At 40.0% G+C, this 19,779-nt stretch overlaps 1 protein-coding gene across 1 annotated transcript in view; it reads right to left on the minus strand.

Annotated features, from left to right (window-relative positions):
- The window catches only part of scn4aa (sodium channel, voltage-gated, type IV, alpha, a), a 208,052-nt gene that overhangs the window by 139,551 nt on the left and 48,722 nt on the right, over positions 1-19,779 (minus strand). Inside the window, exon 2 of the mRNA XM_059955687.1 lies at positions 2,787-3,101. Within this exon, the coding sequence (XP_059811670.1) occupies positions 2,787-3,047 (261 nt within the window). The 5' untranslated portion in view covers positions 3,048-3,101. The remainder of the gene's footprint in view (positions 1-2,786; positions 3,102-19,779) is intronic.

A 19,779-nucleotide genomic window follows, 5' to 3' on the forward strand; every position in this document is an offset into this window, starting at 1 on the left:
CGTTTCTAAGGGCTGTTTCATAGGCTCAAATAGTTTTCACTTTTTCTGTCTATATATTTCCTACATTTTAACACTTAAAATGAAGATTTTTAATGACTGGTTTACAATTGTTTAAGTTTTGTTTGCATCTTCTTAAAAAATAACAAAAGAGTCTGCACCTACACAGAGCAAGATCTGGACACTATTCAGGCTTGCACTGAAGTGATCTGTAATTTTTCATGTCACATAAGAGGTTGGAAATATCTCCAATATTTGAAAGATAAATCACCTTCCCTTGACATTTAGCAACATTACTATTGCCAAGTCCCTCACCAACAGTATCCTGTGTGTCAACACTAAATGGAAACGTAACCAGATCAGCCACACTTGGCTACAGAGGCAGATCTGAGGTTGCAAGTAATTGACTTTCTGAATCTTGAACCAGTTCCTGTAACTCCAAAACAAGAGCATGTTGGAGTACTTGTCACTTGTACAGATCCAACATCATGACAAGAGTTCATGAAGGCATAATTTCACAGGAAATGGGTATAGGAGGAAGCATAATGGCCTCTTGAGCTTATTCCTCAATCCAAAAGGATTTATCAAGGTCCGAATTTCTTGCCTTAACTTCCCTGTAAGCTTCAATTCTCAGACTTGAAAATGGTCAAAGATTCTGCTCCATAGTTCATAGGGGGAGGGAATTCCTGAGCCCAAAGAGAAAATTCCTCCTCTTGACCAACTCTTTATTCTGAAACAATGCTCTTTTATGACAACATTCACTCAGAGACCAACCTCTCGAATCCCCTCTAAATCATATAAGATCTAATCTCATTCTTCTAAACTATAATAAACATGTGTAAAATTAAAACTGAATATTCTGGAAAATCAGCAAGTCAGGCAGCAATTGTGGAAAGAAAAACAGTTAATGTTTCAAGTGCAGAACCCTTCATCAGAAGTGGTAAAGAAAAAAAGTATCTGATCTGCTGAGCTTTTTATAACCATATAACAATTGCAGCACGGAAACAGGCCATCTCGGCCCTTCTAGTCCATGCTGAACGCTTACTCTCACCTAGTCCCACCGACCTGCACTCAGCCCATAACCCTCATTCCTTTTCTGTCCATAACCTATCCAATTTTTTTTAATTGACAAAATCAAACCTGCCTCTACTACTTCTACTGGAAGCTCGTTTCACACAGCTACCACTCTCTGAGTAAAGAAGTTCCCCCTCGTGTTACCCCAAACTTTTGCCCCTTAACTCTCAACTCATGTCCTCTTGTTTGAATCTCCCCTACTCTCAATGGAAAAAGCCTGTCCACATCAACTCTATCTATCCCCCTCATAATTTTAAATACATCTATCAAGTCCCCCCTCAACCTTCTACGCTCTAAAGAATAAAGACCTAACTTGTTCAACCTTTCTCTGTAACTTAGTGCTAAAACCCAAGTAACATTCCAGTAAATCTCCTCTGTACTCTCTATAATTTGTTGACATCTTTCCTATAATTCGGTGATTATTTTAAATATTTTCAATATTTTGTTTTTATTTCTAACTTCTATTTTCAGTTTTTTTTAAAATTTTCATTCATTTATGAATATAGGCCTTTTCTTACAAGACAACCCTTTCATCTTAGGGACCAACCTATCAGCCTTCTCTGAACTACCTGAAATGCAAATATGTTCTTCATTAAATAAAGTGGCCAAAATAGTACACAATAGGTGTGTTAAGTACATTGACAAAATAAAAAGGCAAAGCAGAATGCAGGATACATTTTGAAGGGAAGTGCAATACAGGCAAACAAATAAAGTGCAAGGACTATGACAAGGTAGACCGGGAAATGAAGAGTTCACCTTTTAGATTGTTGATGGGTTTGATAACAGGGAGATAGAAGCCCAGTTGTATGTACTCTCAAACTTTTATATCTTCTGCCTGACAGGAGAGGGGAGGAGGGCATGATCAGGATGGGTGAGGTCCTTGATTATGTTGCTGCTTCTCAGCAGCGGAAAGTGCAAATGGGGTCAATGGAGGGGAGGCTGGTTTGCATGATAGACTGAGCTGCATTTACAACTCTCTGCAATTTCTTGTGGCTTTAAGTAAACACAGCAATTTTCCTGTACATGCAGAACAGCAGTAATAATCTTATACTAAACATCAATCCTTCAAAGCAATTACATTTGTGATTTTTCCTGTTGTCTGCTGCATTAAACAGATGGCTGCCTGTTTTCTGTGTATGTCAGTCTCTTTCTAGGAAAACTGAAACTCTTGGAGGTTATTTTTGAAAACAAGTAAAATGCCTAGAAATCCAGAGGCAATATATAATTAAACTAAATTAAATATGTTTTATATGACTGACACAAAGTATTGACGCAAATAATTTTTGAACCGGGAATTATAGTTGCAAAAGTATTTCAAAACCTATATTATCCCATACATGAAGCTAAACATCTATACTTAATATTTTAAACCAGTCTTTCAACAGATTGAATCATCTCCATTCTTAATTCATTGCTTCATTTGATTTTGCTTAGTTTCACTTTTATCAAAGCTGAACTCATCTCACCTGCCATTAGTTAGCTGGTTAGTTAAGCATTTTGAGAGGTGCCAAATGAACAGCATTAGCAATTAAATTAATAATGTCCCCATGTATCAAGAAAATGTCTAATTTACATTTATAGTTCACCTGCAAAAATATCACAGCCAATTTCTAAAACCAGAATCTGCAACTTGATGCTGATAGCACTCATTCAGAGGCTGTATTCTTTCAAAAATTAGAATTCTGGATCTTTGAATGGATCCGCCTGGGACTTACTCTCTTTGAGCCATAGTAGGGATCCAGTTCTTCGAGAGGCTCGCCGATTAACTCTAGAGGAATATCTCCATAAATGAAGGGCAGAGTTTTGCCAGCCTCAAGGTCACTTTTGGGTTTCAGCTTGCATTCTTCCTCTTCTACAAGAGGCTTTGTTGTCTTTTCAGCTTTTTCCTTTGCAATCCTTTTCTCAATTTCAGCCAAAGACTCTCTGGTGAATCGGCGTAAACTGTCAGGCCCCGGATGTTTGAGGAAACACGCCATCCTCTCATTCTATAGCCCTTCAATTTAGGTCTCTCCGTCTCCTCAGCAAAACAGCTGCATTACAAAATAACAGAGAAAAAATAAGAATAATCAAAAACTACGATAATACACATTGCAGAAATAGAAATTTAGCATATTAATAAGAATCAGTATCTAACATTGCAACGTCCTTAGCAATCAACTCAATACATGTGCAAAAATTACAGTAAACTGAAGTAATTAATCCAACAATAAATTCAACTATGTAAAGTATGCTGGCTGCTGATGTACAAGATAACCAACAACAGAGAAATAAAATTTTGCAAATATTAACAACATATATAGTATTAGGAATTAATACTGTTTTAGTCTTTAAAATGTTTTTTTAAATCACTGAATTAAAAAATCACAAGATGGTAAAGGATAGAAATTGGTCTTCTCATTTTCCGGCCAGGAAATAGGGAAAAATGGCCAAGAACATCTTAAAATTCATTGAGGTCTTATTTCCCTTGAGCTATATCCAGATGTTCAGGAGGTTACTTTTGTTCGGCCCATTGGTTAGCATAATTAAGGATTAACACCGGTTTTACATCCTTTCAAGATATTGGATTCCTCCATGAGCAGGAAAAACAGAGCACAGGAAAGAGTGAAGTAAGGGAGGGTGTTAACGACAAGGGAGTAGCCAGAGGTATAGAACAGGAAACTGAAAAGAGGAAATGTTATTAAAATATATTTAAATTATCTGCATAGCAAATGATACAATGTCTGTGGTAACAATTGAGCAAGTAGAGGTAATACACACTGGGATAAAGCAGGTAAGGCAGAACAACAGAAAAAATACAGCCAGAAATTACACAAGAGGAGGAAGAGTTACAAATTTTATGCACAAAGTATTTAGACCATGAGAAAAAAATGGTGGAATGGCAATGCTTACCAATTATTACGATCACAGTGGGAAAATAGCCGGTGATAAAAGATAAATTCTGAATTCATTCGGATTGAGATCAAAGATAATAAAGGATCAATCACACAGCAGTATTGTCAACAACAACTTAATAGAGAAAAGAGCTGAAGGTGAGTTCAAAATGGTGTATAACAACTGTTAATTGGACAAAGGATGTAAATTATTTGCAATTAAATAGTGAAGAATACAGATAGTCAAAGAAGAGAAAATGGAGAGTTAGGGTAGCCCATAACAAATGGAATGAAGACAGTTGAAAAGACTTGTCAATTAGGAAGGGAAATAGAATGCTGGTCTTTACTGCAAGAGACCTTGGGCGAACCCATATGGGGAATGATGTACAGGTATGTTTTCCCTATCTGAAATTTATAGTTGAAATGAAATGGATACCATATCTTATGCTTCTTGATATGAGAAGAATAAGAGATGATCCCATCAAAATGCCCAAAATTTTCACAGGATTTGATAGGCTGGATGCTGAGATGATATTTCCCCTCGTTGGTCTGTCTAAGGACAGACATCACGGTCTAAAGATAGGTGTGTCAGCCATTTACCACAAGAATGAAAAGATAGTTCTCCATCCAGTTGGTAGTGAATATGTGCCATTATCTAGGACTGTCTCAACCATTGAGCATATTCAGGACAGAGATGGCAAGGTTTTAGGTATTGAAAGATTCACTGAGTTTGTGGAGTGGAGGAAAGTGGGGGTGGGGTAAAAAATCAAAGCTGGTGATATAGAATGGCTGGACACACGGGGAGTCCTCGATAGCCTACTGCTGCTATTTCTTATGTCCCTATATACGGGAATGTAAATTCTACAATGTGTACAAGACTGCCTTCTTGCTCAAGATATAAAAAGCCTAACAAGAGAGAATTTGCCACAGGATCAGTTTTCAGTTATTGGGAATACGCCAGAGCAGATAAGAGAATTAAAATCAGAAAAATGTAAGCAGTAGGAGCTGTAATATAATATACTTCTAAGATGATAAAAAAGAACAGAAATATGTGATAAACTGGTTTGATTCTTGAGGGACTGAGTACAGAGCTGGAGCATATTGAAGCTGATAACACTGGTGAAGAGCAGTGGGGTACTTTCAAAACAGATTTCTGCCCATCCCCCTCTCATCATTACATTCTCTCCTTTCACCTGCCGCATCTTTTTCTCTCACCACAGATCACCACCGCATGTTCCCCTCCCCCCAACGTCTTTGCCTTTGTAACCTCCATGACTCTGTCTATCTCTTGCCCCATGTCCTACTGACTCCCTGTCTTTTCTCTTTTCTCCAAGCCATTGCCCATTTCCCTCCCTCTTTCCCTTGCATCCCTCTGTTATGATATTCCTTTTTTCCCATTACTCCCTCTTTCCCACTGCCTCATGCCTCTCTCCCCCTACATCTCTCCACGCTCCACCTCTCTCTTCCCACTGTTTCCTCTTCTCCATTACTCATTGCCCAGTCATCTCCTCTCATATCCCCTTACCCCACCCATTCCCCTCTTGCCTCTTATCTTTGTTTTCCCCCACAGCTCTCTCTGTTTACATCTCTCTATGCTCCCGCTATTCCTCTTCCCTCTTCCTCTTCCTCCTTCCACCTCTCTTTCATTTCCTCCATCTCTCTCTCTCTCTCCCTCAAGTGCCCCTCTCTTATTCGTTTCTCTAACTCTGTGTTTAAACACAAAAGATTCTGCACATATGGACATATGGAGCAACTTCTGTATCCGGACTGCCGAAGGGTCTTGTTTATTCCCCTCTGTAGCTGCTGCCTGACCTGCTAAGTTCCTTCAGCAGTTTACATGTGTTGGTAGCTCTGTGTTTCTCTCTCATATTCCCCTTCATTTCTCCAAACTACTACTTCTCCATCTCCCACAGAATTAAGAGGAAACTTCATTCCATTAGCCAATGGTGGCATTATCCCACACTGCAACTGTGGTGAAAGGTGTAAAAGTAGTCGGTGGAAGCAATCTGAGACAAACAGAGTAAAGAAACTGGAAGGTTACAGTGGACAAGACCATTTGTATCAGTCTATTGAAGATTACTCCAGTTACTCCCATTGTACTGCTCATTATTTAAACATCTGGCTTTGGCTCCATTTGTTGCTTCATTCTAAAATTAATCTGGTGCTATTTAAAAGTTATTCTTTTTTCTCTTGTTGTACTTCCAGTTTTTGGTTGGACACTTTAATTTTGTCCATTTTGGTTATGCAGTTTTTAGTTATTGGTAATAATGTCCCAAGATTATTTTGGAGAAAGATATATAGCAACAAACGCATCCTTCAGCCAAAAGAGCCTGTGCTGATTTTGACACGAATCCTACCCTAACCCATTTTATACTTCTCATGTTCCCATTAATTGCCCCCTAGATTCCACCACCATCTGCACACTAAGGATAACTTACAGAGATCTGGACTCTTCAGTATTTTGAATACTTCTTTAAAATCAGAATCAGGTTTATCAGGTTTATTATCACTGGCATGTGACATGAAATTTGTTAACTTAGCAGCAGCAGTTCAATGCAATACATAATATAGAAAAAAAAATAAGTAAAATAAAAATACTAATAAATAAATAAATTAATTAATTAATTATAGTATACATATTGAATATATTTAAAAACATGCAAAAAACAGGAATACTATTGTTACGTCCATGGCCCCCTCCTTTTTGAGAATCGCAAGAACACTATTAAGTCAGTTCAGGAGACCCTGGAAATGAGAGAAAGAGTTTGGAATGTGTCCTGGCCTCCGAAAGGTGGAACCATTGATAACGGTTATTGTCTCTTGGAGACGGAATTGTATATTGAATACTGTACGATTCATCGAAGCCCCCAGGCAATGAACCGAGGGGGGGTTTGGTGGAGGGATTGCATCATCCCAACCTGATTGACATCTGAGACCCTGTGAGTCAGGATAAAAGAGGGTCTGGGGAGCAGCCCCTTCAGACGCACCAGAAGAAACGCTAGAACTCCTGTAACAGCGTAACAGCGAAGGCTGGTGGAAAAGCCCACGTGCGTCCTTTTCCATTTGCCTCGGAATTGGTGGGCCTTTACCACGGAAGCACGGCTTTAGCTAACCACAAAGGGGAAACCAGTCCCCAACGACTCTCGAAGGATTGACATCATAAAAGGAATGGGCAGGTTAAACCTCCGTCTTTCTCTCCAACCAAGAAGCTGCAGCTTGAATGAACTTGAGTGACTTTTATATTTCCATCAGACAATACATTAACCCCTAGACAACGATAGAGCTATTCCTTATCGATTATTATTATACCCGCGCTTTTAGATTTAGTATTGACGACATATATTATCTGTGTGTTTGCATTGATATTATTTTTGTGTATTTTTATCAATAAATACTGTTAAAATAGTACCATCAGACTTCAACGGACCTCTCTATCTTTGCTGGTAAGTGACCCAGTTACGGGGTACGTAACACTGTATATTAAAAAAAGTGAGGAAGTGTCCAAGAGTTCAATGTTCATTTACATTCGGGTGGCAGAGGGGAAGAAGCTGTTCCTGAATCACTGAGTGTGTGCCTTCAGGCTTCTGTACCTCCTACCTGATGGTAACAGTGAGAAAAGGGCATGTCCTGGGTGCTGGGGGTCCTTAATAATGGACACTGACTTTCTGAGACATTGTTCCCTAAAGATGTCCTGGGTACTTAGTAGGCTAGTGCCCAAAATGGAGCTGACTAAATTTACATCCCTTGGCATGATTAACTTATTATTATTTAATTATTTATGGTTTTATATTGCTATATTTCTTCACTATTCTTGGTTGGTTTCACTGTAACAAAACCCAGTTTCCCTCAGGATCAATAAAGTATGTCTGTCTGTCTGTCTACAGCTTCTTTTGGTCCTGTGCACTAAGACTGTCTGGTAGTGATGTAGTGTCTGCATCTCTACTCAACAGTGATGCAGCCTGTCAGGATGCTCTCCACGGTACAACTATAGAAGTTTTTGAGTGTATTTGTTAACATACCAAATCTCCTCAAACTCCTAATGAAGTATAGCCATTGTCTTGCCTTCTTTATAACTGCATCAATATGTTGGGACCAGGTTAGATCCTCAGGGATCTTGACACCCAGGAACTTGAAGCTGCTCACTCTCTCCACTTCTGATCCCTCTGTGAGGATTGGTACGTGTTCCTTCATCTTATCCTTCCTGAAGTCCACAATCAGCTCTTTCGTCTTACTGACATTGAGTGCCAGGTTGTTGCTGCAACACAATTCCACTAGTTGGCATATCTCACTCCTGTATGCCATCTTGTCACCATCTGAGATTCTACCAACAATGTCAGCAAATTTATAGATGGTATTTGAGCTATGCCTAGCCACACAGTCATGTGTATACAGAGAGTAGAGCAGTGGGCTAAGCACACACCCCTGAGGTGCGCCAGTGTTGATCGTCAGTCAGGAGGAGATATTATCACCAATATCCTTGTAGTCTTCCCTGTTCTGATGAGAGAAACTAGTTTCCCCAGTGCTAGTTCTTTGTAAAGCATAGATTTCAGATTTGAGCATAACCTTCAAAGTACAAAGTTCAAAATAAATTTTATTATCAAAGTACATACTGTATATGTCACCATATGCAACCCTGAGATTCATTTTCCTGTGGGCATACCCAGCAAATCTCCAGAAACGTAGCTATAACAGCATCAATGAAAGTTCAACCAGAGTGCAGGAAACAACAAACTGTGCAAATGCAAATATAAATAAATAGCCAATAAATAATGAGAACATGAGATAAGATAAAGTGTCCTGAAAGTGAGATCATCGGTTGTGGGAACATCTCAATGGATGAGCAAGTGAGTGTAGTTATCCCCTTTGTTCAAGAGCCTGATGGTTGAGAGGTAGTAACTGTTCTTGAACCTGGTGGTGTGGATCCTGAGGCTCTTGCACCTTCTACCTGATGGCAGCAACGAGAAAAGAGCATGGCCTGGGTGGTGAGGATCTTTGATGACGGACGCTGCTTTTGTACAGCCACGTTTCATGTAGATGTGCTCAATGCTTGGGAGGGCTTTACCTGTGAGGTACTGCTCCATCTTCCAGGTGAAATTGCCATAATTTTGTTTTGGGAATAGAAATATGTAGCACCAGCGACAAGTGGGTGAATGAATTGAAAAGTAGGATTAAAAATTTAAATGAAAGCAAGTATGAAAGGCGGCACAGTAGCGTAGTGGTAAGCACAGGCTACCCGGATTTCAATTCCCACCCCTGCCTGCAAGGAGTTTGTACATTTTCCCCGTGACCGCATGGGTTTCCTCCAGGTGCTCTGTACAAAGATGTACTGGTTGGTAGGTTCATTGGTCATTGTAAATTGCCCAGTTATTAGGCGAGGATTAAATCAGGGTTCCACACTGAATCCCAATAAATAAATAATGCAAAGCTAGGTAAAACGTTTGGGTCAATTAGAAAGTAGTTGATTGTGGAGTGGATCTCTTGAGATACACAAAGGTGGTATGTTTCACCAAGGCAGAAACAGTTAGAGGGGTGAACTCATCATCTATAAATAACCAAAAAGTCAAAGATAGTGAAAAATAGAGAAAAACACTTTCTCACACAGGTAGTGCAACTGCCTTAGAGCTCCAGTAATTCAAGTTAGATATTGATCTCCAGGGTTGTCTGTGAGGTGCTGTACACTCCTGGTATGGTTGTGTTGGTTTCCCCCTGTCATACTACCCATCCATAAATGTGATGATTGGTAGGTTGAATAGCTGCTGTTAATTACTCCTCGTGTGGGTGGATGATAGGAAAATCAAAGAGAGATGATGGGCATGTGAGAGAAAGTAGGTTACAGGGGAATAAGCGGGGGATGGTATTGAGAAGAATGTGTCTAAGAGGCAGTGAACTTGGTGGGCCAAAGAGCCTCCATCTTTGTCATGAGCAAATCTGAGATGTCACTCTTTTAGATTAAATATCCTTCCAAAATCAAACAAGCTGTATTTAGAAATAAAGCAGCACCATGCATTTACACAATATTTCACCAAATATCAACTTCAATAGAAGGAAAGATCAGATTTATTCTGGATTCACTCAATTCACTTTGACGGTCATCAATACTGATGACACTTCTACATCTGTCAGTGACGATATTCAATCTTGTATGAATGTACAGAATTGTTTTTTTTTCCCCTGAGGAAGAGTAGCCTAGTATCAGCATTTTTCAGGAAGAATGGACTATAACTGACACACTAAAATAGTTAGATTTATAAACAGAGACCAAACACCAGCAGAGAAATTTCAGTTGTAATATGACATGGATGCAAAGTGATCTTATAGAACCATATTACATCAACTGTCATTCAGTGGAAGCATGCTCACTTATTAGTTAAAAAATAGGTTCAAATCCTGCTCCAGAGGGTAACTATATCCTGAGAGAATTTTACCCAGTCAGAGGTGTTCTCTCAGATTTTAAGGCACAACCTTCCTGACCTCATTTAAAATAAGGCCAAGGAAGTTCTCACTCAACAACGTTCACTGGCAATTAATATCTGCTTGTCATTACATTGCTGCTTTTGAAGTCTTGCTGTGGATTCCTTCTCAAGTTCACTTACAGCAGCATTAAAGGAAAATGAGTGTGAAGGTTTATGTTGTTCCAAAGTTGAAAGAGCAATATCAACACAAGGACCCAGAAATGGATGAGCATTATAAAAGGCATTGTTGTAACATGGAATATACGTATACCGTAATTGATTTACTTATTTATTATTTTTATTTTAATTTATTATTTTTCTCTTTGTTAGATTATGTATTGCATTGAACAGCTGCTGCTAAGTTAACAAATTTCATGTCACATGCCGGTGATAACAAACCTGATTCTGATCTTCAAAGATAATTAGAACATTGGCAGTTGGTTCTGCTTGGATGACAGGCTTAGCCAGATGTCATTTTCAACTGGAAAAGAAAAGAATTTCGGGGTTGTATATGGTGACATATATGTACTTTGATAATAAATTTACTTTGAACTTTGAGCTATACTTCAGCATGTTTTACCAATCAGACCAGTATGTCTATAAGGTGAAACAGCCACTGGAAGGTGCCATCCTGTGTGATCCAGAAGGGCTGTGTAATAACAGGCACCATTTAGGCAGTCTGAAAGGGGAGGGTGAGCAGCCAGCTGTCATGGTGCATGCAGGTACTAACGATATAGGAAGGAAGCGGGATGAGGTCCTGCAAGCTGAATTTAGGGAGCTAAGAGATAAATTAAAGAGTAGGACCTCATAGGTAATAATCTCAGGATTATTACCAGTGCCACAAGCTAGCCAGAGTTGGAATAGCAGGATAGCTAGAATGAATATGTGGCTTGAGCAGTGGTACAGGAGGAAGGGTTTCAGATTCTTGGGGCATCGGAACCACTTCTGGGGGAGGTGGGACCAGTACCGTCTGGATGGTCTACATCTGGTCCGGGCCGGGATCAATGTCCAAGAGAGATTGTTTGCTAGTGCAGTTGGGGAGGTTTTAAACTAATATGGCAGGGGGATGGGAACCCACACAGAAAAGAAGAGGGAAGTGATGCAGAGACCAAAGCTAGAGTTAGTGAAGAAAGAAGTAAGAGTAGGGTGCATAAAATTAAAAAGCAAAAATCCCATAAGTCACTAGATTCTAAAAGGACAATGAGAATAAGGGCACTTTATCTAAATCCCCGTAGTATTAGAAACAAGGTTAGTGAACTTGTGGCACAGATCAGTACCAAGCCATATGATTTAGTGGCCATTACAGAAACCTGGTTGCAAGGTGGAGATGACTGGGAATTAAATATCAGGTATTACGGAAGGATAGACAGGAAGGCAAAGAAGGTGGGGTGGCGCTCTTAATTAAGGATGAGATCAAGGTGATTGTGAGAGACGATATAAGAACTATGGAGCAGAATGTTGAGTCTATCTGGGTGGAGATTAAGAATAGTAAAGGGAAAAATTCACTGGTGGGTGTTATCTATAGGCCACCTAATAAAAATATTGCAGTGGCGGAGGTGATTAACCAAGAAATAACTGAGGCTTGTAAGAAAGGAGCAGCAGTTGTCATGGGGGATTTTAACTTCCACACAGATTGGGTGAATCAGGTTGGTCAAGGAAGTCTTGAGGAGGACTTCATAGAATGCATCCGTGATGGCTTTCTTGAACAGCATGTTAGTGAACCTACAAGGGAAAATACTATCTTAGATCTAGTCCTGTGCAATGAGACAGGTAAGATTAACAATCTTTAGTCAGAGATCCTCTTGGAAAGAGTGATCATAGTATGACTGAATTTCACATACAGATGGAGGATGAAATAGTTAGATCTAAAACTAGTGTATTACGCTTGAACAAGGGAGACTACAACAGGATGAGGGAGGAGTTGCCTAATGTGGATTGGGAGCACAGGCTATTTGGTAGGACAGTGGAGGAACAGTGGAATACTTTCAAAGAGATTTTTCACAGTGCTCAACAGAAGTATATTCCAGTTAAAAGTAAGGACAGTAAGTGTGGGGAGAGCCAGCATTGGATAACTAAAGAAATAAAAGATAGTATCAAATTAAAAGCTCATGTGTACAAAGTCGCAAAGAGTAGTGGGAGACTGGAGGATTGGGAAAACTTTAAAAAGCACCAGAGAACAACTAAACAAGAAATAAGGAAAGGGAAGATAGTGTATTTAAGCACAAAATATAAAAACAGATAGCAAAAGTTTTTATAAATATATAATGTGGAAGAGGATGGCTAAAGTCAACGTAGGTCCCTTGGAAGACGAGAAGGGGAAATTCATATTGGGTGATAAGGAAATGGCTGAGGGATTGAATGACTATTTTGTGTCGGTCTTTATGGTGGAGGACATGTCTAATATGCCAAAGAAGAATGTTACAGACAAAATGGGAGGCAAGGACCTCGATAAAATCACTGTCACTAAAGAGATAGTGATGAGAAAACTAGAGAGCCTGAAGGTAGGTAAGTCCCCTGGTCCTAATGGGATGCATCCCAGGGTGCTGAAGGAATTGGCAGAGGTTATAGTAGACACATTGGTAATCATTTATCAAAACTCTCTAGACTCTGGGCAGGTCCCGGCAGATTGGAAGACAGCAAATTTCATGCCACTTTTAAAAAAAGGATGTAGGCAAAAGACGGGCAAATATAGGCCAGTTAGCTTAACATCTGTAGTCGGGAAAGTGCTTGAAGCTGTCATTAAGGAAGAAATAGCGAAACATTTAGAAAGGAGTGGTTCCATTAGATAGACGCAGCATGGATTCATAAAAGGCAGGTCCTGCTTGACAAACTTACTGGAGTTCTTTGAGGACATAATGAGTGCAGTGGATAGAGGGGAACAGGTGGATGTCATATACTTGGATTTCCAGTTCGATAAGGTGCCACACAAGAGACTCATAAATAAGATACAGATGCATGGAGTCGGAGGAAGTGTATTGACATGGGTGGTGGATTGGTTAACCAATAGAAGGCAGAGAGTTGGTATAAATGGGTGTTTCTCCAGTTGGCAGTCATGGTGAGTGGGGTGCTGCAGGGGTCGGTGCTGGGCCCTCAGCTGTTTACCATTTACATTGATGATCTGGAAGAGGGGACTGAGTGTAGGGTAGCAAAATTTGCTGATGACACGAAACTGAGTGGAAAAACAAATTGTACAGAAGCTGTGGAGAGTCTGCAGAGGGATATAGATAGGTTAAGTGAGTGGGCCAAGGTCTGGCAGATGGAATACAACGTTGATAAATGCGAGATCATCCACTTTGGAAGGAATAATAGAAAGGCAGATTATTATTTAAATGGTGAAAGATTGCAGCATGCAGTTGTGCAGAGACTTGGGAGTGCTTGTTCATGAATCGCAAAAAGTTGGATTGCAGATGCAACAGGTTATTAAGAAGGCAATTGGAATGTTGTCCTTTATTGCTAGAGGGATTGAATTCAAGAGCAGGGAGGTCATGCTGCAACTATACAGGGAACTGGTGAGGCCACACCTGGAGTACTGTGTGCAGTTCTGGTCTCCATACTTCAGAAAGGATATATTGACTTTGGAGGCAGTGCAGAGGAGGTTCACCAGGTTGATTCCAGGGATGAAGGGGTTAACCTATGATAAGAGATTGAGTCGCCTGGGATTGTACTCTCTGGAATTCAGAAGAATGAGAGGGGATCTTATAGAAACATACAAAATTTTGAAAAGGATAGATAAGATAGAATTAGAATAGATGTTTCCATTGGTAGGTGAGACTGGAACTAGGGGACATTGCTTCAAGATTCAGGGGAAAAGATTTAGGATGGAGATGAGGAGAAACTGTTTTTCCCAGGGAGTGGTGAATCTGTGCAATTCTCTGCCCAGGGAAGCAGTTGAGGCTTCTTCACTAAATATATTTAAAATACAGTTAGATAGGTGTTTACGTAGTAAGGGAATTAAGGGTTATGGGGAAAAGGCAGGTAAATGGAGCTGAGTTTACAGAGAGATCAGCCATGATCTTATTGATTGGGGGGGCAGACTCAATGGGCTGAATGCCCTACTCCTGCTCCTATTTCTTATGTTCTTATGTTGTGTCTTCAGGAATTTGTCATCTAGGATTCAAGATATTGCACTACAGGTTAATAATGGTCACATTAATGTGACTTTATCCTTCAGAGATTTCTGAACTGCATCTGATGAAAGGGAAATAAAGAAACAACTTGAATCCATTTTACAACTTCAACAGTCACAAGGTATCCCAAAGCAATTTTTAACAGAGTAAACCATCATAAACTGAAGAAGTGCAGCTGTCAGTTTATGAGAAATGAAATCCCAAAGAGAACAATATTGTAATCTCTCAAAAGAAATGTTCTCTAGTGGGAGAAACAGCAGGACGGCAAACAGATAGTTTCCCAGAAATGTATTCACCATTAATAATGCTAAGTTGTACTCTGGTCCTCTGAAATTCATTCTGTTTGCTTCATCTGGGGATGAATTTTCTGGCAATTTTAATTCAGTGAAGAATATACATTGATTAATGGTCACTGAGGCACAGTCTGAGTGAGAAAATTGTGAATTTAAGCCAGTCTCTTCAATTAGGGTCGATTATGAAGTGTTCAACAACCAATTGCCATACTGGACATTTACGTTAGAAGGGATGAAGCTATTTGCTGGCATGCAGTTCCCACAAGAAGCATAGTTTTAATGATTCTTTCTCATAAATATGTGGTGTTTTTACTAGGGATGAGGTTTCTACCTTTTAAAGGAAATTTTAAAAATACCATGAATCACAAAAAGGCACTTCACCCAAAATCCCACCCAACATTTCTCTTTTAACTAATTGCAAGTTGATTGTTCTTTACATTTACTGATTTTGAAATTCAGGAGACCACATGCCAGTTCTCATTGGTGGGTCAGAGATTGAGCATGTTAGCAGCTTCAAATTCCTGGGTGTTAACATTTCAGATGACCTGCCTTGGGCTCAGCACATTGATGCAATCACAAAGAAGGCATGCAGTGCCTCTATTATCTTAGAAGCTTAAGAAGATGTGGCATGTCACCAAAAACTCTAACAAACTTCTACGTATGTACTGTTGAAAGTATCCTGACTGGTGGCAATTCCAAAGCACAAAAGCAAGGGGCTGCAGAGGGCAGTACACACCATCTAGTCAATCACAAGCACAACCCTCCCAACATTGAATGCATCTACATGAAGTGGTGCCTCAAGAAGGCAGCATTTATCATCAAAGATTCCCACCATTCATTCCTACAACAATCAAGTTCTTGAACTGACCTGTTCAACCTTAATCCTAACTCAGCAATGAATGCTATAGAACAGCACTTGCACCACCATGGATTTGATTCTGATTGTGGTTTTTTGTCGCTTTGTACATCTTTTATTCACTGTCTTGTATAATTTATGTGCTATGAGTTGTTGTCAGTGTATGTGTGCCTGTGGTGTGGTTGCAAGCAAGTCTTTCATTGTACCTGTATCTCACCATAAAATCACAAACCATCCAGTAAGTGAAGAATTAGACCTTCAAGTCTGTTCTGCCATTCAATCATTTATTTTCTCTCTTAACCACATTCTCTTGCTTTCTCCCTGTAACCTTTGACTCCTTACTAACCAAGAATCTATCAACCTCTGTAAAGCCCTTCAATGGTCAGAGTCAATCATGGATATTGCATCCTATCTTTTTGTGTCAAAATCAATATGCAAGCCAGGGTAATACGACATGGAGAGCAAACTGTTTTCTATGCAGCAGCCTCCCCTTCTCCGTACTGCTGATGAATCCAAAGGAATGGCAGAGACTGATACAGTTTGAAACCAGCAACGTCGCAGGAGTTGCCAATCAGCATTGAACTCAATGTAGGACTGCCTTAGGTACTCCAGCTCTGGGACTTTTCCTCAGGGTTCACTCCCGAAGCCTTCCCCATGAGTGGGTACAGCTGCAAAACAGCGGAAGTTTGAGATCAGAATTTTCCTTCTCCTAGATGAGCCCCATCACCCTGTAGGGATGGGATTTAAAGCACCAGTAATCTGTCTTTGCCCCTTCTACTGTCAGTAGAAATGGGTGCTGTTGGGCTTAGTAGCCAAGCTAAATGTGAAGGCCAGGAGCTGGACTTGGTTGTCAGAGGCTACCTGAGGCATATGCCATTGGGAGCATTTAATATATAGTGGGAGATTATCCCCATTACCACCCCCAGCTACAACAGCCTTAAATCAACTTCTACTTATGACGATAAACTTGACTTGGACATGTACTAATGTGGCACAATTAGCAGTAGTGTTTTTATGCAGAGACTTTTTATCTTATTTCTTGTTTGATTGTTACATCACCACTCATCCATGTATTGGGTAGTCTCATCATGTTTCTTTTATTAACCCAATGAGCACCTATCTGAATGAAGCATTTAATATTAAGTTTGGTTGTGAACAGTCTGTAGCATTGCTATCAGGTTGAAACTTTAGATTGCAGAGAGCCACATAAATACAGTGTAGTATTTTAAATATAGAATAATTAAGACCAGGGATAAGTTTCAAACTTGTAATCTAATCAAGGGTTTCAGATAACATATACGCAGAGTTTGAACAATTTAGAATAGTCACCTGAACCCCAAGATTATCTTACATATTAGAGGCCACTTCCTGCTACATATTGGATTGAATATTTATTTATTATTCCATGTTAACCAGTTTTGTGCTAGAAACAGACAGTAAACATGATAATTGATAAATAATTGTACACAAATGAAACTGAAGTTAAGTAGCTCATAGAGTCACATATCACAGAAACAGGCCCTTAGGCCCATCATGTCCACACTGACCCATCTACTCTAATATTACTTACCAGCATTTGCTTCATGACCTTCTCTGCCTTGGTGATTCAAATACTCATCCAGATACTTCTGAAATATTGTGAACTGATCTGCCTCCACCATCCACTCAGTGTGTCCCAGATTCCCGACATCTTCCGGATAAAAAAATCCTTCCTCACATCCTTTCTAAATCCCTTACCCATTATCCTAAATCTACACCCTCTTGCGATTGACAGCACTGCAACAAGAAAATATTGTCTGTTAATGCAAAGAAGATAATAGAACCTTTCCTCACTGCAGCCTATCCAATCTTTCTTCATAACTGAAACTCTCCATCCCAGAGATCATTTGGTTAAATCTCCTCTGCACCCTCTCCAGTGCAATCATAACCTTCCCAAAGTGAGCTGATCAAAAAGGCATAAGATACTCCAGCTATAGCTTTACCATGACCTTCATGTCCCAGCTGATAAAGGCCACTATATCTCCCTCTGCTGTCAACTTTAGGAATGTATGGTGTTCTCCACCAATATCTCTCTGTTCCTCAGGTACTCCTTTGGGCCTACCATTCATGATGTACAGTATGCTCTATACTTGCAAACCTCCCCTCTTCAAAAATGCATCACCTTGCACTTATTGGTATTAAATTCCATGTGCCATTGCCCTGTCCAGTATTGTTCTGGAGCTGAAGACTATATATACACACACAGGCAAGTGTCCCAGCACAAATCCCTCTGCTACCCCCACTGGTCACAGGCTTCCAATCACAAAAGCAACCCTCCACTATCACCCTCTGTTTTAATGCCAACTCATGTTTGGATTCAATTTGCCTACTTGGCTTGTACCCCATGGGCTCCAAACTTTTGAGAAGTATTCAGCTAATATCCCACTCACATCTTCTGGTTTCATGTACTGAATGCCCCTTTCATCTCTAATGTACCCCATTTTGTCTCTGGTTACCCATTTCCTCTTAAAATACTTAAAATGCCCTTGGGATTTTCCGTTATCTTGTCTGCCAGTGATATTTTGTAGCCCCTCATTACCCTCCTAATTATATTTTAATAACTTCCCTAACTCATTCTCTATACTCAATATGCTTCCTTTTTTCCTGTATCAAGCCCTCAAAAACACTCTTGAAAGCACTTTAAACTTCTACCCTTTTCAAGCCTTTTACATTTAAAGTGTTCCAGTTTAAATCAAGGAAGTTGAAATTCTCTACTGCTCTTAGGCCTCCTTGAATTGCTTACATATCTGCTCCTTCATCTACCACAATGTCCGTTGGGAACCCTTTTATATTTCTAAGTTCTACCTACATAGTATAACTTAAAGAGCCTTCTAGGACATCCTCCCTCATGACTGCAGTGCTGGTTTCTTTAATAGTAGAGTAATGTCTCCTCCTTTCCTAATTGCTCCACTATCACATGTTGAGTTGCCTGTTCGACCCTTTCTTCAGCCACATTGTTGTGTTTGCAACAATATCACATTCTCATGTGCTGATCAAAACTCTGTGTTCATCCACCTCACCAATCTGGTTCCTTGCATCAAAGTAGATGCAATTTAGCCTTGCATTCCCCTCCATGTACTTTATCCTGCCCAGGCCTGGTCAGCAGACTCTAATAGTTTAGCTTTTCTTCCATATTACACCAAACTTCCACCCTGAGCTGGACATTTCTGCTGCCAAATTAGTTTGCCATTTTTATTAGATTAAATTAGATTAGATCAAATTAGAGGCAAATTACCTCTTAGCTCTCCTCACTTGCCTATCACCTCCCCTGGTGCTCCTCTTTCCCTTTCTCCTATGGTCCACTGTCCTCCCCTTTAAGATTCCTTCTTCTCCAACTGTTTGTCTTTCTCACCCACCTGGCTTCAATTATCACCTTCTAGCTAGTCCTCCTTCTCCTCCTCTCACCCCACCATGTCTTCCTCCTTCCTTTTTAGTCCTGATGAAGGGGTCTTGGCACAAAACGTTGACTGTTTATTCATTTCCATAGATGCTGCCTGACCTGCTGAGGTCCTTCAGCACTTTGTGTGTGTTGCACTTAATAAAATTGCTCTCCCTTTGTCTTGTAAAAAGTACCTCAGTTCTCAATGTTTGTGTAAGGTGAGTCATGTTGTGTCAATGGCTGACCAGTGATTCTGGCAAGATTGGGATCTTGTTTTGTGTGTATATATGTCAGAGTATTTCAAAATTCCATGTCCGCACACTGCAGCATGAAAATTCTGGAATATTCAAAGGGTCAGATGGGAATATTACCTATTCCCTGGACTCACTACATAGTCTAGGAATTGTTCCTAATCTGACTGTGTAATATGCCAGGTACAGAATGGCTCCTCATTGAAGTGGCATTGTCATTCAGGGTGAAACCGTGTTTTTTATGGTGCTTTTTCATCAAATCATGTTAGAACAGCTATTGCATCATAGTAATGGCCAGTGGATCCCATACCGATGACCTGCTGAGTTCCTCCAGCATTGTGTGTGTGTGTGTGTGTGTGTGTTGCTCTGGACTGCCAGTTTCTACAGAAACTCTTGTGTTTAAAATTAGTTTGCTCTTTGTCCTAACTCCCCGAAGCATGA

The sequence above is a fragment of the Hypanus sabinus genome, chromosome X1 (genome assembly GCF_030144855.1).
Source record: "Hypanus sabinus isolate sHypSab1 chromosome X1, sHypSab1.hap1, whole genome shotgun sequence".
NCBI lineage: Eukaryota > Metazoa > Chordata > Chondrichthyes > Myliobatiformes > Dasyatidae > Hypanus > Hypanus sabinus.